This window comes from Sus scrofa, chromosome 1, assembly GCF_054392235.1.
Source record: "Sus scrofa isolate SSC_HxYL_T2T_F1_AM1 chromosome 1, Sscrofa_HxYL_maternal_Yorkshire_Landrace_v2.0, whole genome shotgun sequence".
Taxonomy (NCBI): Eukaryota; Metazoa; Chordata; class Mammalia; order Artiodactyla; family Suidae; genus Sus; species Sus scrofa.
In genome coordinates this window covers 231,585,271-231,607,143 of record NC_139383.1, presented here as the reverse complement: position 1 = coordinate 231,607,143, position 21,873 = coordinate 231,585,271, and the positions used below count along the sequence as shown (strand labels likewise).

Sequence of the window (21,873 nt, the reverse complement as noted above, 5' to 3'; positions counted from 1 at the left end):
CGAAACCCCTCTTTCAAAATTAGTTTGCAGAGGACAGGAGGCTTGGGTCCATGGCTTTTATAAATATTTTGTAAAGAAACATTATGAGCATTAATTATGATGGCTTATAAATTTAATTACATCAGGCCGCCTGTTTATCAAGATAGTTCACATCACCTGCCCATCTCCAGTGGCATGTGCCCAGAGATGGAGCTGAGGACGCTCTCTCTAAACTGTTTCAGCTGTCTTACTACAGCCCTCACTAGTGTGTTATTGCTTAGAAACTTCTCCAAGGGCAAGGCATGACACCAGAGTCAAACAAATGTTTTGCCGATCTCTGAGGCCCCGTCGTGTCAGTGGACTTCTGTTCACACCTGCAAGAGTCATCTGTTCATGGCTACTTGGAGACATGGCCTGCTCCACCTTCTCCAAACCCAAATGGTGGAGACAGCAGTTGGAGCCTCTGAATGACTTAGCTTGTTGCCTCATCTGTCTTCTAGGGGTTCTTTGGCCAATAGTCCATGTGATGAATGTGAATTAAATTTCTCAAAGACATTAGCGTGATCTAGTTATGACTTGGAATCTTGGAGAGCCATCAAGTATATGGACCTACAATTCTTAGAATTTCATTGACAGTTGAATTAAACTCTTTGTCTATCTACAAGGGAAGGAAGCTCTTCCAGTGTTTTGAACCTAAGTAAGAGTGAAAAAACAAACAAACAAACAAACTGCTTTCATAGAAATGGCTTTAAAGCCCACTGAGATCTGCTTTCCCAGAGGCACTGAATGGTATGGGTTTATATGTGGCTTTCCCATCCATTCTGGGTCTTCTGAAAGCAGCTGCCCCAAATTTCAACACAGCTCTATGAAGCTTAGTAGGGCTGACTCAGATTGAGATTAATTGTCTCTTGGTTGGTGGAGATTTAAATCGAAAATAAGACTGGGACCCAGGTCCCTTGGGATGGTTATCAAATAACACAGTAGCGTAAAGCAAACAGCATTGTGTGAAAACTCCCTCGCCTGTCACTTCTGAATAACTCTATTGCACATGATAAATTGCACTCCCAAGTTCCTTTGTCAGAATACTGGAATTATGGAGTATTTAAAAATATCCTGTTTTGGCTATTTTCAGTTAAAGTTTTGCAAGTGGTTAATGAGAAATGGAAATGAAATGGTTAGCACCACTGCGCTAACTATCCTTCCCCCAACCAGGAACCGCAGACTTTGTATTTTTCATATCAATTTAATAAATTTTATAGTTTTTAGAGAAATGAATTTTACAACAGAAGTACCAGCTAAATTGTATACTTAGAAAGTGTTTAAATTCTAATTTGTATCAAGTATAGGTTTGGTTAATAAATCTTTAAAGCCTTCCAAACACACAGACAAAAACTGGATTAATCTCATTATGATGTAAATTGGTCAAAATTACTGGATAAAATTCCGCACTTATTATCTTTCCAGAAAATTTATACACAACATAGATTTTTTAATGCAATGTTCTAAACTTTCTTGAAATTAATTTTGTTTTTCTCTGGTTATGAGTAATCAGTTTCCTTTGCTTTTTTCAAATAGAGGAGTTGTTAAAAGCTTTTTTCTTTTTTTTTAAAATAGAGGAGTTATTGAAAAAAAAACCAGAAACCTTTCCTCTAGCAGTGATAACAAAATTATTTATATGAACCTAGCAAGTATGTATGTCCTTGAGGTAATGAATGCTCATAATTACGGAACTTTAGAGAAATAGAAATAATTCTGCTGTGTTGGAGAATTGGTCATCTAAAATGGTTGTAAAAACACTTTTGCTTTTACTAAGTATTTGATTACTTTCAAAGGCTTAAGAATCTTTCTCATCTCAGGTTAAATGCATGGATTTTTCTCCTTCAATTTTTATGTATCAATAGGTTCAAAGCTAGGTTTAGAAACCAGCATATATGTTACCTTGATCAATTAACTAAGAATTGGTTTTCTCAAACTTTGAAAAGATCACTGGTTGAGCTAAGTGTATGAATGGAAAATTTCACCCCAGAAGAATAACATTTTTAGGAGAGAGAAAATAGGGTTTGAAAGGAAGTGTGTGTGTAATCGGAAGAGGAAGGTGAAAAAGGTATCAGTGACCTTCCCTGGTACAGAAGTCACATTGTAGTTACATTAAGTTTCACTCCATGAGACAGTGACTCTCCTCATATCTTGACTTGAAAAACACTTGAAATTTAGAGACCGTGATTCCATAGCCAGAAAGGCACATTAAAACGTGTGAATTGAGGAAGTTCATTGATTTTTTAAAATGTTTTATCTTCAGTCAGGAACAGATATGTTAGATAGACTTTTAAAAAGTGTTTTAAAACACCAACAATCCACAGGGACAAATTAAAAAAAAAAAACACTACAGTGAAATTCTGCATCTGGTTGACATTTAAATAAAGCTGCCAGAGTACAAACAAATTTCAGGACAACAACTCTAGTGACATATTTTTAAAAGAGAGTGCAGAAAAAAAAATCTGGCTGAGCAAATCTTAATACCACATGTAAGAGGACCATCAATATTTATTAGATTATAGATTTGCCAAATGACGTGGAGCATCTGGGAATACTATAGAGGATGCCGTAACTGGAACTTGATTATGTGCTTTCATATATCGGACTCTGTTCTGACGCCAGTTCTAGTTCTTTTGGAAAAGATAAGCCAAGTCTACTAACTTATAACTCTTAAGTAGATGAAAGTTAAGCGTACAGATGTTAGCATGCACTGTGCAAACTGGGACGAAGAAACACTGCAGAAAGAAAATAATGACAAGAAAACCTCTGTTCTTTGAGTTCCAGAGAGGTTGTGTGTTCATGTGAATGTGAGGCAAGAGTTGCCTTCGTGGTCCAGCGGTTAACGAACCCAACTGGCCTCCATGAGGACTCAAGTTTGATCCCTGCCCTCGCTCAGTGGGTTAAGGATACTATGTTGCCGTGAGCTGTGGTGTAGGTCACAGACATGGCTCGGATTCTGAGTTGCTGAGCCTCTGGCATAGGCTCGCAGCTATAGCTCTGATTGGACCCCTAGAGTAGGAACCTCCATATACTGAGGAAATAAATGTGAGTCAGGTGTAGCTGTCTTAGTCTGGGAGCAAAATGTGTCCTGGGCAAAGACTAAAATTCTTGGAGTGTGGGGAGCCCAGCGGTTCAAAGATCTATACCCAAGGCTGAGATAAACTCTTTGCTAAAGTAACTAATTCTAGGCCTTCACAGTGGAAAAATCCTGAACCTTTTGAAGGAGTAATTGATGTCTGTGTTTTTGAGGGGTTGTCCCAAGTTGGTTAGAAAGAAAAAGGAGCCTGCACTAGAAAAGCAGGAATTCAGTTTCTAGACTCTAGACTCTAGAATCACTTGTGCCACCTGTGTCTCTCATTCCAGTCTCCTGGCTTCAAGCCACGTGATCAAATAATGAGTATTTTGCTGCAATGGTTTTTCACAAGATTGTGAATTCTAGCAGATTCAGTTCTGAGGTCTAAGAAATGCCATTCAGCTGATATAATTAAATCTTACCAACTCAGTGGGGCTACAGCTTTATTTGATAGAAATGCAGTGGACTTTCTGAAGTATTCTGAGAAAGAGGAGCAGAAAGAATGGCCCATGACAACTGTTAAATCTGGCTTAATGGATATATAGATAATCATATGCCCATATGGATGTACAAATAGCATGGATATTCTATTATTGGATTACACTAAGGGATATTATACTATCTGGCCTGCTTTTGTATGTTGCTTAACATTTCCATTATTAAAAGTATTAGAAAAAGAAAGGAAGACATCTCAGCTTATAATTCTGGTTGGAAATGGGTCTTAGCAAACTGAGCTAAGAGAGTTAAAGATGAACCTGTTCTTTCCTGCACAATAATACAGAGTTTCTTTGGAAGAAAAATGAAAAGCCTTTGGGTCAGGCTGTTTATTTAGCAAAGTTTTATTACCTTTCTGCATCCCTCCTGTTTTTCAAATTGAGAATAATATTTCCTTCTCAACACTTCCGTGGGGAGAAAGAAATCTATGTAAACATTCCAAACTTTGTTCCTTCTTGACCACAAAGGAGATAAAGCACTGAAGTTTTTATTTGACTAATGAATGTACATAGTGGCAGCTTCAGTTCAGAGAATGACATTGCTTGAGTGTATTAAATACCACAGTACTTCTTCCCTCTGTGGATTTCCACAGCTATCATCTTACTTGATGTTATCAACTTGCTACCCTGGGGTGTGATGTTCCTGATTTGACAAAAATAAGGGGCTCCACTGACCTGCTGACCCCACCTGGAAAAGGGGGCCGGGAAGGCAAGAGGATTTCACCGGGCGGGTGCCTGTTCTGCCTGAATTCTAAGGTGGTGGGACCAGCGCTTCTGGGTCTCAGCCAGATCTTTTGAGCACTGGTTAGTGTGCCCACCCCACAGCGCCCCCACATGGCCCCTTGCAGTAGGGGGGACACACCCCCACTGGTTTTGGTAAAAATGGGTCCTTGGGCAGTTGGTGGGGCCAGGGGGTCCCTGGCGTATGACAGTGTAGCTGGCTGGGGACTACTAGTTGCTGTGGGAAGATCAAAGCATTCTTGTGCGGCCCAAAGCACCAGGGGTTGCAGTTTTGTTAGCCTGGTCTCACCTCACCAATAAATTTTCTGCAAAAGAAAGGGCAGGGGTGGAGGGCTGGGGAGAGGCTTGGTGGCCAAGAGCTGGGGACAGGAGTTTCTTGCACTGCGCTCCCACTGCATTAAATCAGTGTGAAACAAGTGACATCTCCCCTTTGTCTGCCCTCTTCCAACTGCTCATCTTCCTCCTTCATAACACCAGTCTGCTCTCTAGGGTCAGTGTTGTCAAAGAGGATATTTCCTCCTGACTCTTAAAGTTTTTGTAGCACTTTGTTATAAGGGACGTGCCCTCAAGCTGGGCTTTCAGCCCCCCTCCCCGCACCCGCTTTCCCACACACCTCCGTGGAAAAACCTTTACACAAGCCTTTTTCATTTTCTCATCCCACCTAGTAGTATTTAAAAAAAATATGGGAAAGACCTTTAGAGGTGATCTTATTCAAGTCTTTCATTTTGCAGAGTCAAGTACTATGCAGAAATGTTTGTGTTTCTGCCAATTGGCTTAGAGGTCCGTGATCACTCTTCAGTCACTTGGATATATGGTCAGTCGCTTGCTATCCAGGAAAGCAAGGACAAAGCCAAGTATAGCTTGGTCCTCTCTTCTTGGCCACTCCCTTCTCCATGCCCAGTCCAACACAACAGACATCGTGGAGCATCTATGCTGTGGATGTCTCACTGCTGGAATCTTCTACTAGGTTGGAGTAAGGCTTGGCCATAAGGATGCTTCTGGTAGAAATTGGGAGGAATTCCTCCAGCAAGGACACATTTCAGAGAGATTTCCTGAGGCTAACAGCAAAGGAAATAAATACTTTGGCCCTCTCCAGAGCCCAAACTCAGATCCCAGAGAGAGCATATCACACAGGGCAGGGCTAAGAAGGCCTGTTTAAGTGGCCTGGTAATATTGTTTTGCTCAAAATTCATGCAGACCAATGTAGAAGTCACAGGATCATGGAATCCTGGTGACATGTGAGAATGTTCTTTGTCAATGTAGAAGTCACAGGATCATGGAATCCTGGTGACATGTGAGAATGTTCTGTGTCAATGTAGAAGTCACAGGATCATGGAATTCTGGTGACATGTGAGAATGTTTCTTTGAAACTGCTTTGGGTCTGGGCTCTGGGAGAGTGGATCTTTTGTGAAACTATTCCATATCTCTATCTTTCACTAGTTGGCTTTTTTTTTTTTTTTTTGGTTTTATTATCACATCTTGACTAAGATTTTGATTATACATGATTAACAACAGAAGTATGGAGGAGCAGAAATATCACCAAGATGTCAAAAGCAACACCAGAGGTTATTTCTAATCCTTTATCCTCCTTCCTCCTCTTCTTGTCCTTCTTGGACTTTCTTCACGCCCTTGAACTTATTACCTGAACTATGAGTCCATCAAATGGGCGTTCACATTTGTTATAACTGTTAATGTTTGAGAGAAAACCTGGAAACCACAGAATTTCACTCCTTTCTTTAGTCAAGGAACTTCAGGCCCAGGAAGGTGAAAAGCTTTGCCCAATGTCTCCTGCACGTGGATGAATTAAATTTTCACCATAGTGCCTGTGCCTGCACCATGGACACTTAGTTTTCCTCTTCCTCTTTGGATTCCTCTCTTCTTGGTACTTGGGCTGTTGCGAAGATATGAAGAGTGATTTGAATGTGGATAACATCTGCCCCCCAGAAACGTTAAGCCCCAATATGGGATGGGAGTAGAGGTGGACAATTGTCAGGGTTAAGGGTTTGTTGTCCCCTAGGGGATGCAGGCAGGCCCCAAACTGGCTCTCTGTGTGTGTCTGGCCTCCTGATGGGCAACAAGCCACATATCTGTCTTCTGATGGCTGCCTTTCATAGCATGGACATGGCCCTTGGGATGGAACCCAGGCTCTGCTACAACCCTGAGTCTCTACCTCCCCTGACGACCATTTGGAATGGGTACTGAGAAGTCAAGGAGGTCTGCAGTTGCCTCATCTCTTAGCTGCTGCTTGACTTCCAAGTGAATTGAGCCACATTTCCCAGCATGGAGGATGGAAAGTGCCTGCCTGGCCGTTGGGGCAGGCTGGCTGGCAGAGCCCTTGATGTAGGATTGCTTCACAGACCGACATCTGGGCATCTGACTCCGCATCCCGCCACCGCAAAGGGCACGTTTTTGCTTGTTAGAATTGTGTGATGACATTGAGGTGGAGGGGGAGTTACTCTGGCCTCTTCGGTCCCACGCAGTCACTATGGAGCTGTACGCCTCCCTCACGAGTCCCTTGAACTTCTAAAAGCTCAGTTTTCTTTTACGTTTGTAAAACGAAAAGGGTGTGGACAAAGCGCGTCCCCTTCTGTCAGAAATGCCTGTGATTTAAACCCTGCTTCCCAAGGAGGAGGGATGAGCGCCCAGACCGCAATGTCTTTTTTTTTTTTTTTTTTTGTTCAGTGTATTTTTTGTTTTTTGGTTTTGGACACGCAGGGCAGAGAAGGGGAGCCTTCTAAAGCCTCTCTCGGAGAATGGTCATCTTCCGAAGGCTCCCTCGCTATCCCCCCTGCCCCCCATCTTGTGACAGGTCGTATATTTGATTACGCAAAACAAATTGGGAAATCATATCTCCGCAATCCCATCTGGGATTATTTATTTCGCCGCGTTCACAGCCGGTCAAAGTTGCGAGATGATACAATGTTAAGAGTAGCTATCTGCGGGAGGAGGTGGATTCGCGGTCCTCTTCTGAAAAAATCAGAGCCATAACCGGCCAGAGGAAAGCACTTTCTGCGATGTCCAGACAGTTCCAAAAATCATTCACCGCCTGGGTGGGGCAGTCGCGGTGTAGCGGGGGAGACTCAGGCCAGGGGTGGCTCGCAGGCAGCACCTCCAGGCCTCAAGGTGGAAAGTCCGATGCGGTTGGAGGAAATCGCCTTGAATCTCCAGGCCTTGGGGCTCTCTGCAGGCCAGTTTGTGGAGCTAAAATAATAAAACTAATGCAAATAACTCCCAAGTACTGCTTGTTCAGTATGGGGAAGGTCACTGTGCCAGGGAGTCTACACCCGTCATCGGCATTAAGGTTAACGCCCTTTTGCAGTTGTGAAAAGTGGGGCGCAGGGGGAGTTGAGGATTCTCCTTGCTGTCCCTCAGCCCATGACCAGCAGAGGTGGCGTTTTAACCCCCGAGTACCTGCTCCAAAACCTGTACGCTGGGCCTCCGGGTCGCATTGCCTGCACAGAGCCTGACTTCAGAAACCCTCCCAGGATCCGTTCCACGGGCTGGAGCCTCACCGAATGCGACAGCACATGGCCCGGCCAGGCCAAGCTGGGGAAGCTAAGGGCTCTGGAGTCTGGAGTCTGACCCGAGCCCGTGGCCACGCGGAGGGGGAGATTGGGTGGACTAGCGGGGATTCGTGGCAAGGAATTGATGGGTGAGCGGGGTGGGGGGTGGGGCCGTGGGGGGGATTTAAAATACACTGATTTTTTTTTTTTTTGGTGCGATTAGGAAAGTCCCCCTCATTTAAACAGGGAGAGGGGAAAGAGAAAAGAGAGAGAAGAGAGACACTAGTTCCCTGCCCCCTTTTTCTGTCTTTTTTTTCTCCTTCAGTTTCCCCTGCTCCGCTGGCTACAAAAGAAAGGGAAGGAGTGTGGGATGAGAGGGATTTTGGGGAAAGGGAGAGGGAAGCAGAAGAAGAAGGGGTCCCCAGCTGACCAGCTCAGAGAAAAGCAGTCCCCGCGGCCATTCCCCGCCCCGCCCCACCGGGGAGGGACTGGCTGAGTCTACCTTGCCCCCGGTGCTTTGTAATTTACTAGAGGGACGCCGAATTGCACTTGGTAATTTGGTGTCGGTTTACAAGCCAAAGGGGCTTCTGTTTCCTCACCTAAAAGGTCCTCAGTCACGGCCCTTTTAAAAGAGGGACCTGGAGAAAGAAGCTGGATTTCTTCTTTTTTTTCTCAAGGTATTTATTTATTTATTTATTTATTTTTATTTATTTTTATTTTTTTTTATTTTCCCACTGTACAGCAAGGGGGTCAGGTTATCCTTACATGTATACATTACAATTACATTTTTCCCCCAGCCTTTCTTCTGTTGCAACATGAGTATCTAGACAAAGTTCTCAATGCTATTCAGCAGGATCTCCTTGTAAATCTAAGTTGTGTCTTATAAGCCCCAGCTCCCTATCCCTCCCACTCCCTCCCTCTCCCATCAGGCAGCCACAAGTCTAGAAGCTGGATTTCTTGACCCTGCCTTTCAGTCAATTAAGGCACTCAGTGGCCTGCCTAGGGCTCCAGCCCGGTGACTGAACAAATAGTTGGTTATTGAGCTCTATTATGTGAAGACTATCATTATTACTGAGTCCTAACAACAAAAGGCCAAGGAAAGCTTTTCTTCCCGTTTTGCAGGTGAAGCAACTGAGGTGCAGGGAAATAATTAACCAAGATCAGGTATTGAATGGAACAACCAGCCTGGATGGAGCCCAGGTTCTCTGACTCCTGTTGCCTCTGCATATTTGGTTTACAAACAAGCTTGTACAGTCCTAGGTACTCCCCCTTCCATCCCTCCCAACAAGATAATTTCTTATTTAATATTAGAGTCCCTCAGACTTCCTGGAACTTGTCCCATGATAAAAATCTCTTTCTCCACCCTACTCCCACACCTTCTCACCTTTCAGCAATTGTCAGGGCCCGTGACTTTCTGGAGGAATTCAGGGACAGTGAATGGAGTGTAATTCAACTGGATCATAATTATAGCTGAATGCCCCTAAGTACCGAAGAGGATGAGGTGCAAGTAGAATAGGACTGGGGTAGAGAGAGGGGCACCTGGAGTTGGGCAGGCAGGGAAGTCTGGAGGAAGCAGGAGGGCTGTAGTGTAGATTTTTCCTGGAGGGAGAGTGTACAATGGAGGGGATGATCCTGGACCCACCCACCTAAAGCCAGGGAGCCCTGCCCTTGAAGTAAGGTTGAAGGCACTGCTTTCCCTGCTAGAGCCAACACAGCCAGAACCTTCTGGGGGAATGCACCACTGGATCGGTCTTCTTAAGTCCGTGATTTCTCCATATGCTCCCAGGAGCTGCCTCTGCCTCCCTGTCCCTCAGACGCCCCTCCCTTCAACTCCTATCCCCAGTCCTGGCTTCAGCCAGCACAGTTTACTGTACACAAATTCCACTTGTTTCCTCCTTATATAGCAGCTTTTACAACTTGAACTAGTTCAAGCACTTCTCTTTTGTTTATTTCCTTGTTAAGAAACAGCTGCTCCAGCCCCTCCCCCCATTCCCTCCTGGCTCCCCTTCCCCTCATTCTAGTTACCCCAAATTTGCAAACCTACTTTTTGTGACCCCTCTTCCTTACCCCTCTCCACAGGTAAGCTCTAGTTTAACAAACCCACTTTTTTGATTTTATTTCTTAATATTCACACTAGTGAAAGGCTAAAGGTTTGCTGTCCTCCACCCACCCTGCCCTGCCCCTCTCCCCCACATAAAAGCAATAAGTGAAATAAAAACCCTGCTTGCACACGAAGCAGGCAGTGGTAGAGGTTTGCTGTTTGCATATTGTGGGGCAGAAGCACCAAAATGCCTGTTTGTAAAGGCAGAATTGAAGCTAGTATGGGGAGATGCAGAAGGGCAGCTCATAACACTAGGTATTAAAATCAGAAGTGGTGCAGGAGAATAAAGTAAAAAAAAAAAATCACGAACCCATTATGAGTTTTTCTAGCTTAGAGCAAAGGTGTCCTCCAAGTTTGAGACCTAAGAGCAGAGGCTCACCCAGAACCAGTACTCACCAGTCCATTGCCCTCCTAGGGCAATGACCTAGGGTTTCTCTTTGACCTTCAGTTTCCACAGTGGAAAAATGGGAAATAACCCACTTCTGTTGCGGTCAAGGTCGAGGATTCAGATGTTAATGTAATTGAACAAATGCACATTGACAAGTACAAGAAACTACACAAAAGCTAAAACCCATCGGCGGGTGTTATTAGGTGGTGACAAAAGGGAGGAATGAACATGTCTGCTTGATTGTGTCCCGTGTCTGAGCTCTCAGCTCCCAAGCACCCTTGAGATGCCTAGACTGACTGAACAGCCAACAGGAATAAACAGAACTGCTTCTCTACTTCCTTCACTGGGCACTGAAAGCAGATCTGGGGAGAAGAACCCTCACAAAGAGAAATCCTAGGGCTTGGTAACTCCCTGTTGCCAGAGGATTTGGAATACCTTTGGTCTGGCAGATGGCATCAGCTTCAAGGTAGTAATTCCTAAGATGCCTCCTTCCCACATCTCCAAACTTGGTTAACTTCTAACTTTCAGTGATTTCCTTCCTTTAACAAACATTTATTGTGGGCCTACTATGTGCTCAGTGCATTAGCACTCATTTTCTTTCTTTGGCCACAACCACTGCATATGGAACTGGAAGTAATGGAGCTAGGGACCTGGGGATCGAATCTGAGAGGCAGCTGTGACCTGCCTGTGCCCCAGCTGTGGCAAAGCAAGACTGGATCCGTAACCCACTGCCTGGGATGGAACCTGCTCTGCTGCTGCCACCAAGACAATGCCAGATGCCTAACCCGCTGTGGAACTCCCTCACTTAGTTTTCTAATCTGTCTCCTAAAGGGATTCTAAGGGACACTGATTATTTAAAGATGTAACCAGAAAATCCTCTAGGTGACTTTATATTTAGTTCAAGAAATAAAATGCAGCATTGAAATAGAAAACTAACTCTCTCTTTCACTATGTTGGAAGTGTCACTCTTATTAAACATTTACGCGAGAGATTTTTGAAGGAGCCCTTTTCCTCCCGTATAAATACATTCATGAATACCAAAAGGTCCTCTTTTAAAAAAAGCTTCGTTTTAAAAAAAATGCTTAGGGTGAATATATTGTACTTAAATTTCTTAATGGCATGTCTTCCATTCCCCCCCAGATCAACTCATAGTAATTCAGATAGAAAAATATAAATGATGTAGGTGGCCTAGCGACCCGCCTGTATCACGGGCGTGGTGAAAATTATTGAGGAACTACTTTGCACTTTGAGAATGAGTGGCGCTAGCCACAAAAGTATCTACAGATCTTAAGTACTCCAAACAGCAGCTGTGGTGTAAGTTAACCATTGATTTATTCTCGAAGGAGAAAGAAGGGTGCCGCCGCGCGCCTCTCTTATTTCTGCACCTAACTTTGGGTTAATTATTTAGTTACAGACATCGGTGATGCTGTGACGTAGCTTTTCTGATCTCCTCTTTGTCGTTTTACTTTTTCTTGAGGACATCGCGATTCGTAAGAGTGTGTCTGTTTTTTTTGTTTTTGTTTTTTCCCTAGCCTGCGAGATAAATGGCGACTCTGCTCCTGCCGGCGCCGTCACACTTTGGTTTTAACCTCGGGACAGACTTCTCTCCTGCACCGAGGGCCGCTCTGGAGGATTGTGCCTGAGCGCGGCGGGAGGGGCGCGGCGGGAGCTCGGAGGCGGGGAGCACAGAGCGGAACCTCTTCGGCCAATCGGCGTGCACACCGCCTGACAACCAGCCAATCAGCGGGAGCAGAGCTAGGGGGGCCGAGCGGATAATACTAGGAAAGAGAGCGGAGGCCGGCGACTGCAGCGAGGGGCGCTGCGCTGCACGCTGTAGCGTGCGCCCGCCGGCTCTAGGAACCTGAGGTCAGAACCTGGTGAAGGCGGCCCAACCTTCCCGTCCAGCTAGGGCCAGAGGAAGCCAAAAGCAGCCTCTGCGAGGTGAAGCGCTCCGGACTGCTGAGGACAGATCAGAACTTTGCAGATTCCAGGATGTGGTGTGGGATGAGGTCCCTGAGGATTTGACTCACCTCTCCACCCCCTTTTCTCCTCCACTCCTCATCCACTGGGCTCCGAGCCTTCAGCTGTCAGACCCCAATTTCGTGGCAGGGTGTGGCGACCCTGATTTCTGTTTGCAAGCACAGCCAGCAGCCCAAGAGCAAGGTCCCAAGGCTGGATATTTTTTGCCTTGGCTGCTTAGCCTGGGCCTCAGAGTCTTGGTGAGTGCTGTGATGTTTTGGGGGTGTCAGGGAGGGCGAAGGGCGTGAATCATCTTTCTTTATCTTTCCTATTTTACTTGTACGTCTTAAAGTGCAAATCATGACCGATCTGCACAGAACCGTCGCGGCATAGCGCTACAGCGCCAAAGCATTGTTGATGCCGGACGGGCATGTGCAGTTCTGTGCCCAGTGTCCTTATGGGTTTCTAACAGCAGCAGAACAACTTTTGGTTTTATTTGATAAAACCCTGGGTGTGCTGGGGTGGGGGAAAGGGGTGGGAATGAGAGGATCTCTCCAAGCCCAAGAGGGGCTCCTTGTGGTGCTGTAGGAGGATGAGAAGCATTTGGGAGGCATAGGGTGGTACCTTGCTGGATCTGAAGGGCCCTTGTGATCAGAAGGAAAATAATTCTTCCATTGACATTTTAATATTAATCATGGCCAGATTAGTTGGGTATGGGAAAGCCTGACAAGTGGCCTGGATCAGCCTAGTTGAACACAATACTTTTGGTGTGTGATCAGTGTCCCCAAAGCATTTTTAAAGCCAGAGAGAGCTGTGGCTAAAAGTCCGCTCTTCAAAGAACATTTAAAATTCTTCGATAAAAACCTTGTTGGGTTTGAGATCCCTGTCGGGGCCAGGGGGAGGCTGAAGACACGAGAAAGAACGTGTGGTCTGGATGAGAAGGGCAGGAAGAGAGCTGGCCTTCTCAAGGGGCCGGCGGTGGGCAGACCAGGAGCTCTGGGCCCAAGGCCTGGAGTCAGCGCCTGACGGCGGTCGGTGGTCGATGGGTCTTTGGATCTTTTCGTTTCTCCCCAGAGAGCAGACGACTGAGAGTAGGCCAGGGCGAAGCCTTGTGCGCCATGGCGGAGGGGCAGAAGGGTCCCGCCACGGACTGGGAGATCGATGTGGAGAGCCTAGAGCTGGAGGAGGACAGCAGCGGGTTAGCGCTGCCTGCGCCGCCCGGAACCACCCAGCCGCCGGCCGACGGGGACGGCGAGGACGACGAGGACGCAGAAGACGAGGACGACGAGGACGCAGAGGACGAAGGCGATGGCGAGGAGGCGGGCGCGTTCCCGGAGGTGCCAGGCCGGCTGGAGGAGCAGGGGGCATTGGCGCCGAGGCCGCCTCCAGCGCCCCAGGCCTCGCAGGCGCGGGCAGGGCCCCCGGAGCGCGGTGCTAACGCTGTCTGCGGCTCGGAGCCGCGCAAGCTGAGCCGCACGCCCAAGTGCGCGCGCTGCCGCAACCACGGCGTGGTGTCCTGCCTCAAGGGCCACAAGCGCTTCTGCCGCTGGCGTGACTGCCAGTGCGCCAACTGCCTGCTGGTGGTGGAGCGGCAGCGCGTCATGGCCGCCCAGGTGGCGCTCCGCAGGCAGCAGGCCACCGAGGTGCGTACCCGCCGGCCCGGGGCGCGTCCAGCCGTGGTGTCTGGAGCCGTGGTCGGGGACGGGAGTCGGAGGGGCGTGCTCCAGACACAGCCGGGCCTGGGGCCTTGAGGCGCCTGGCACTTGCTCGGAAAGATTGTCAGGACACTTCCCTGCCCACGGTGGCCTGCAGGGTTGGGAGGGAGGAGCGGTGGCTGTCGCTGGGGAACTTGGCATAAAAGATTTTCTGTTAAGAAACGGACAGAGAGAACTTGAAAGTGGTTAGTCCTATTCGGGGCATTATGAGAAAGGTATTTTATTTCTATTTTGTATTTATTTGTATTTTAACGTGTTTTTTGGTGGTACTGAGGGACGAAGGACAGAGGTTGATGCAGTGCACAAGGTCTCTCGTCGTGTTACCCGCGCTGATCGAGAGAAAGAACCACGCAGCGCGCAGGCAACGCACCCAGTGCTTCCGCTGTCACAGGCCATTTAGAGAGAGAAGGTGTTGCTCATTTTACAGATGAGCCCAAAAGTGATGGGAAAAGTTAGAGGAAACTTCTATCCTGGAGAATTACCTAAGAACCACTGAGGGGCTAAGGCTGTGAAGAGAGCCTGAATTTTCCTTAAGGAAGAGGCTCCTCTGGAACCGTGGACCTTGTGTTTCCTTGTGTTCCCGCTTCCAGAGCGATGGCGGCTGCGCGGCGAGCTCCCAGACTCAGGGTGTAGAGGATTTTTGATTTTACTTTTTGATGAGAAGGGGCTGGGGAGTGGATCACTATGCATTCCTCAGGCCATTGCCCTAATGGGAAACTTATCAAGGGCCCCAGAGCAGCTCGCTGAACGCCTTAGGTTGTCCTAGTCCTGGACTCGATCTCTTCCCGCGTCCCGCGTGTTGCACCGAGGGCTCCGCAGTCCCCAGAGTTCCCGCCCGCTGGGCGGGACGCGGGCGAAGAAGGGCTCAGCATTCCACCGACCAGGCAGTGACCTAGGGTGTGCCTGTCTCCTTCGGACCCTGTGTGTTTTGTCTTCAGGCACCCCAGTCGCCCAGTGAACAATCCAAATTTTTCAGCTAGATGCGAAACATTTTTGAGTATTCTCCATCACCTCCTCGGACCCTGTCGCATCTGTCCTACTGCGGGTGGGCTGGGGTGGCGGGGAGAAACCTGCCCCACGTGACTGGCCAGTGTCAGGCCCCAGGCACCCTTGGCCCTAGTCTGAGGTACCCTCAGCTCTCTTTCAGGACCCCTACTGTCTCAGGCACTGGGGATTTCATCCCCTTCCAAGATATCCCCCCACTTTTAGCTGCGGGCTGAGTCTGGCCTGACTCCAGCAAAGAGGCCCCAGGAGAAGCCCTGCTCACCAATTGGTGGCTTCGGAATTTAGCTAGTTATCCTGGAATTAAGGAATGCTGATAGTATTTCGTTTAGAATCATTTTCACATGGGATGGGAAAATAAATATATGTAGAAGGGGGGGAGTCGAGGTTGTTTCTTCCTTCTCCCTTCTCTCCCACTTTTTTTTTTAAAGGGCATTATTTATTATGTTTCTTGTGTTTACAGGACAAGAAGGGGCTTTCTGGGAAACAGAATAATTTCGAGAGGAAAGCTGTGTATCAGAGACAAGTCAGGGCACCCAGTTTGCTGGCCAAAAGCATTTTAGAAGGTAAAGCGACATGAATTTATCCTTTAGCCTTTTAAACCATGTTTGAGTGATTCTCATACTTTAGGCACATGACATTTTCATAAACCTGTGAGGGAGTGATCTGAGGGGAAAATACTTTTTATTGGAAAGTTTTGGTTTAGGAAGGAAATCAGGATGTGGGAATATGGATCTTACCTGAGGTTTTCGTCACTGTTAATTTTGTTTTCTGCTTAGTATTTAATGGGTTAACATGGAGTGCATATGAAATTTGCCCTAGTGTAAGGGATATACAAATACACTGCCAAATGATCCCAGAGCAGATGTCCTGGGAAGAAGTAAATTTAAAAAAAAAATTCTTAAGTTATATTTGGAGCAAAATCGAGTCAAGTGAGGAGTTTAACAGCTCCCCACACCAATAAAGGCCTTTAGTCTGGGTGATCCAGCCTTTAATCCTACTCTTTTTCATTGTACTCTTTTTCTCTCTGAATTATCTACTTAAATTGCTGTTATTCCACACCTCGTTCTACTATCTTGATAGGTGAGATTCTAGAATCTGGAAAAGGTTTTGACTCATACGAGAGAGGCGGAGGTTAAATTTGAACAGAGTGAAGTGTCTGATTCTCCATGCGTTCACTTTCTCTAAAGTCTGGGGATATCTTAAGTTTTCTTAGAATATTACTGATTTTTAAAAGGATCTCTCTTTGGGAATGGAATTTATGTATTGTCATAATAAACAATATTTTGACTACTTTTCACCGTTTAAAGAAAAGGAAAGTTTATATTTGCTCTACTCACTGATGATTCATAAGATTCAGGTTGAAAAGCAGATTTTTGTTGTTGTTAAAGTAGACATTTGAATTCTGTTTTTTCTTATGTGGCTTCTGAATTGTTTCCATATAGGTTTTAAAATTTGTTCATGTCTTACCCTGTGCTATGTACTTCTGACCTTAGAATGGCTTCTCATGCATTCAAAATGAATTTGGTTACAAACTGGGTAAACAAATTTATAACCATAGGGACCACACTGATAAATTGAAATTGTGCCAAAGCAACTTGAGAAGTGGCAGGACTAAATGAAATAGAAAATTCAAGTAAATAACTTCCTGGCAAAGACTTACCATAGAAATGGACACATTAATTTTCAAATTTTATTTTATTTGCAAATGAGTACGATGGGTTTGTCACTATGTAAACACAAACATCATAATGAATCCTTCAAACAAATTTGATAGTGATGAGTGCTGGGGGATGAAGAAGTACTCAGAGTATTTTATGCTGCCAGTAATTCTGTTTATGTTATACTAATCTTTGCTTTTGATTTTGTCCTTACAAAATGTGCAGTGACTTAATCTATGTTCTAGTGATTTCTTGTTCAACCATTTTGGTATCTAGCCAACATGATTAGTACTTGTGAAAAATGATTTAGACCAGTTATTTTCAATATAGTAGGGGATCACCCACCTTTGTTTGTTTGTTTGTACTGGTAGTCAGAGGTAAGGATAGAGGTCTGGTTAAATTGTTCACTGCAGAGTCTGTTTGACTAGTTAACAGCTCTTTTCAATTTTCTCTGCTTCTCTGTTTCCTTAGATCTTTTCTCCTTCTCTTTACTAATCTGCTTTAACTTTCTCTTTTTTCCTAGTTCTCCTTGGATTATTCTACACCTGTAACAATGTGTACATAATGAACCATCTTTAGAAAATAAAAGTGACATCAGCTCTAGGTATAGATAATCTTTTTTTTTAATCATGGAAAAAGATGACATGGATAGTAATAAAACATTGATTAAAGCAAGATGACCAGCCTTGCCTGGTAATATATAGGAGCCTGGAAAGAATATTCAAATTTCAGCCAGTAAAATGTGCTTATCAAAATAAACAAACCTATCACAGCAAAAATAACAATAATAACAAGTTACTCTATGGATATCCTTCCCTGCAAAGGGATCTATTTTATTTTTTACTATTATTATTTTTTTGTCTTTTGTCTTTTTAGGGCTGTACCCGTGGCATATGGAAATTGTCAGGCTATGGGTCTGGTGTTGCCGTGGGTCACAGATCCTTAGCCCACTGAGCAAGGCCAGGGAATTGAACCCATGTCCTCATGGATACTAGTCAAGTTCATTAACCATTGAGCCACAGCGGGAACTCCCAAAGGGATCTATTTTAAATTGAAGCCATACTTTTGCTTTCTGTATAAAAACATGAGTGACATGGAATTATAACTGTTCTGCCAATTTGAAGTGTTTCTGTTGCCTTTTGGATTTCTAGATTCCCCCCCCCCCATTCAATGTTAATCTCTTTCATGTGCAATGCTTGCTCATTTTAGGCTACCGCCCCATTCCAGTGGAAACTTATGTGGGAGGGAATTTACCTCTACCTCCTCCAGTAAGTGACCGGATGAGGAAAAGGCGGGCCTTTGCTGATAAAGAGTTGGAGAACATTATGCTGGAGAGAGAATATAAAGAGAGGGAGATGTTGGAAGCTTCTCAAGCTGCTGCCTTGTTCCTGCCCAACCGCATGGGACATGGTCCTGAGTACAACTCCTACAAAAGCGCCTACAGCCCCACTCCGGTGGACCCACCAAGCAAAGACTTCTGCAATTTTTTGCCCACCTGCCTTGATCTAACCATGCAGTATTCAGGGTCCGGGAATATGGAACTCATTTCTTCCAACGTCAGTGTGGCCACAACTTACAGGCAGTATCCACTGTCCTCGAGATTTTTTGTTTGGCCCAAGTGTGGCCCCATTAGTGATACCCTCCTCTACCAGCAGTGCCTGCTAAATGCTACCACATCAGTTCAGACCCTGAAGCCTGGGTCCAGCTGGGACTTAAAGGGAGCACGACTCCAGGAGGGACTCGGAGCAGATCATGATATGATGCCACTGAAATTGGAAGGCTCTCTGGTGCTGCCTCACACTCCTGAGGGCCAGACCTTGAGAAATGACCTTCAGGGTCACCAGACCGGCTCGGAGAGGTCTGCGTTCTCCCCACCCCGACGGAATTTCTCGCCCATTGTTGACACGGACTCCCTGGCAGCTCAAGGGCACGTCTTAACCAAGATCAGCAAAGAAAGCACCAGGCACCCTCTGCCACTTAAACATAATCCATTCCACTCATTATTCCAGCAAACTCTTCATGACAAATCAAGTCCTGAGTTGAAAACATCATCTGTCAAAGAGGCCTTTGAAGAGGCCCCTAAAAAACCCAGAGAGTGTTTAGTTAGGGAGAATCAGAAGTACACGTTTACAATAGATAGATGTGCAAAAGACCTTCTCGTAGCCAAACAAGTTGGAACAAAACTCTCAGTGAATGAACCGCTGTCATTTTCTGTTGAGTCTATTCTTAAGAGGCCTTCGTCTGCCATTACTCATGTCTCTCAGTGAAAGGCTGCTTACATGGAAAGCTGGATTTTCTGCAGCCTCAGAGGATTCTTACAAGTCACTAATTTTTTTTTTAAAGTTAAGATGCTTGTATAAAGAAATTTCTAATGGAAATGATGATGATTTAAAAAAATTATATGTTCGTATGCATGTAGTTTCCCTTGCCACATAAATATATTTAAACCTAAAGATGAAAATGGCTTACATGCAAATTGTAAAGTTTTAGGCTTTACATAGCATTTCAAAAAGCAATAAAATTGACACTGTTTTCTAATAGACCTAGAATTTGCTGAAGTAAATAGTTTCTCTGTCGAGGTGAAAAAGCTAGTGTCTGTGAAATGTGTTCTTTATTTTTCTATGATTCTGTGTCTTTTCATATGCTCTTAATTGTTGCTGGGGGCCACAGGAGAACTCATCAGGTCTTAGTTGTGCACTTTGGAGGTTTAGATTTAGCTATTTGAGACTGAGGCAAAAATAGCTCTAAGGAGAACATAGGGAAGATTTTAATATTCATAGAATCCTCATTTCATGTGATTGGACAAAGTTGAATTAATTCAAAGAGGAATCAAGTTTAGTATTTATGTGATAACATGGGTTCTTGGAATGGATTTCTTAACTCCCTAGATCCCAGTTTCCTTCCCTGATGGGGATGTGTATGTGGGGCCTCAGTCTTCCTTTCTAGATTAAAAATTCATTCTGTGATTTTCAGATTACTCAGTGCTTCAGAGCAGGTTCCTTGTAAGGTGCAGTCAGATCAAACTCTATACTGGTATGCGGTTGAACCCTCTCTCAGCTCTGTGTTACTTTGCCATTTCCTGGGGACTGGTGACAGCGGGCATTTAGCAGTAGGTCCAGTCACGACTCTCTTTACATAGCATTTCAAAAGCAAAAAGCTGGTCCAGGAATTTCAGCTTTATGTGTCCCACATTTTCATCACTGTCTCAGGTTTTGAGTGTAGCTCTCTTCTGAGATAAGAAAGTTTACTATTCATATTGCTTCAGCAAACAGTTGCTGAAGCCTGCAGATGTTTATCACAGCCTAAGGGTGGCCTCTTGCTTCTTAAAACTTTCCCTGTGTTTTAAAGTTTATTATTACCCTCTTGTTTTACTCAAAATGTTAGCTGTTGTTCTATATGAATGATAAACTGAGAGTGAAACATTTATTAAATATGAAATTTGTCCTTGAAGACCTCACCTGTAGACCCCAAATCAAATTCTGAGATGTTATAGTCATTTCAACCTGGAAAATCAAGAGTCAAGTATCCCACATGTAATTTTGCCACGGAGTGAGGCTTTACTTCCAACTCTGCTCTGATTTGGATAACAAGAACACCAGGTGGGCATGTTGAATGGACTATAGTATTCAGCGTTTAAAGAGTTTCTGCTCTGGAAGACATTAAAAATTATTTTAAAGTGATTTTTTGCTACTGATGAGCTCATATAAGCCTCAAGGGGTTCTCTGAATTGTTGCTCAAAATTAGCATCAGTTTCACAAACAATAAGCCAAACCTTAGATTGATTTTCAGTTTGTACTTGTAAAATAATACTTGATTTTGTTGAGTCAAATTTACTTATTTTACTATTGCAAATGCCGGAGGGAATGGAATTTCGCCAGAGAAAAAGAAAATGAAAGTGGGCAGAGATCCCAATAACTGTTGAAGATTATCACTAAGTGGAAAAATGTTTTTCAGCCATGAAGCCCTAGTGTCAGAAACAGAATTGTACTGTGGTGGCTGTTCTACTCCAAACAGCCCTAGTTGTCTTTTTTTTTTTTAATCTATACAGTTATTAATTTTTATCTTCCCATAAGGAATTTTTTTTTTGAGTGTGTGTTAAGTGTAAACTTAGTGTTGAAACTAACTGCTGCAGAAGTAACAGCAAAGCCCATTAGAATAAACCCACATTGAAAAAAAATCTCACTCGGAAAGACATCTCAATCCAAACATGGATTTAAAAAAATTTTTTCTTACTCTGTTTTAGCATTTGGAATACATATATTTGTCAAATTTTTTACCCTTTGTGTTCACTGAACATTTGGGAATATCTTTTCTGTCTTCTCTGTATATCATTTTAATCTCATTAAGTGAATCCAATTGGCTGTGGGTATTAGTGGTTTTTCTCACATTACCAGTGACCAGAATTTTATTGTTCGTAAACATTTATGAGAGTGAGTACTTTCCTTGGTGAATTTATTATTATACCATACATTAGTTCTGCTGTAATGATGAGTTCTTCTTGGAATTTCAAACCTACCAATTCTACCATCAACCAATCGGTGAGGACTTTGTGCTTGGCTCTTTACTTCTTTTCATCATTTCACTTCCATAAAAGCTGCTATTTGGCTATATACAGTCTTCAAAGAATGCTATCATTGACATATTGAATTAAAATTGTGGTTTAAGCATTTTTTTAATGTTCAAGGCAATGAATGGGATTTGGCTTTAATCATTTTTAAGAGCTTGAAGAATAATAAATAAAACATGGACTTTTTCCTCCATTTGACTCACAGTACAATAATGCAGATTTAGTGATGTATTTTCCTTCTATCTTAACTGATCAAGCAGTTCTGAATAGTTTATTACAGTGCTTCTCAAGCTTTAATGGACAACAAATTACTTGGGAATTGATAAATACAGAATCTGATTCCACACTTCTGAGATGGGCCTGAGACTCTGCATTTCTAACAGACTCACAGAGTGTGCTGATACGGCTGATCTTAGGACCACAGTATCAGTATACTTGGGGTAGCAGATGTTTTCAGCATTTCTTTTACTTTAATAGGTTCTAAAGCAATAGAGTTATCATGAAAAATTTAATATACATGAATAATTAAAAAAATTTCACTTCAAACCCATAGAATGTACAATATCAAGAGTGACCCATACTGTAAACTGTGGACTTTAGGTGATTATGATGTAACAATGAAGATGCATCAATTACCACTCTGGTGGGGATCTT

The 21,873-nt window shown here is 44.3% G+C and overlaps 1 protein-coding gene across 2 annotated transcripts; it reads left to right on the top strand.

Annotated features, from left to right (window-relative positions):
• The first annotated feature begins 12,117 nt into the window (after nt 1–12,117).
• DMRT2 (doublesex and mab-3 related transcription factor 2) lies at nt 12,118–21,412 on the top strand. 2 transcript variants are annotated; one of them, XM_013993599.3, is made up of 5 exons: nt 12,118–12,534; nt 13,349–13,917; nt 15,455–15,557; nt 17,176–17,256; nt 17,862–21,412. In XM_013993599.3, the coding sequence occupies exons 2-4, from the start codon at nt 13,393–13,395 to the stop codon at nt 17,229–17,231; spliced, it is 684 nt and encodes a 227-aa protein (XP_013849053.1). In that variant the 5' UTR covers nt 12,118–12,534; nt 13,349–13,392; the 3' UTR covers nt 17,232–17,256; nt 17,862–21,412. The 2 variants fall into 2 exon arrangements, with proteins under 2 accessions (XP_013849053.1, XP_003480574.2); XM_003480526.5 differs by lacking the exon at nt 17,176–17,256.
• The last annotated feature ends 461 nt before the right edge of the window (nt 21,413–21,873 follow it).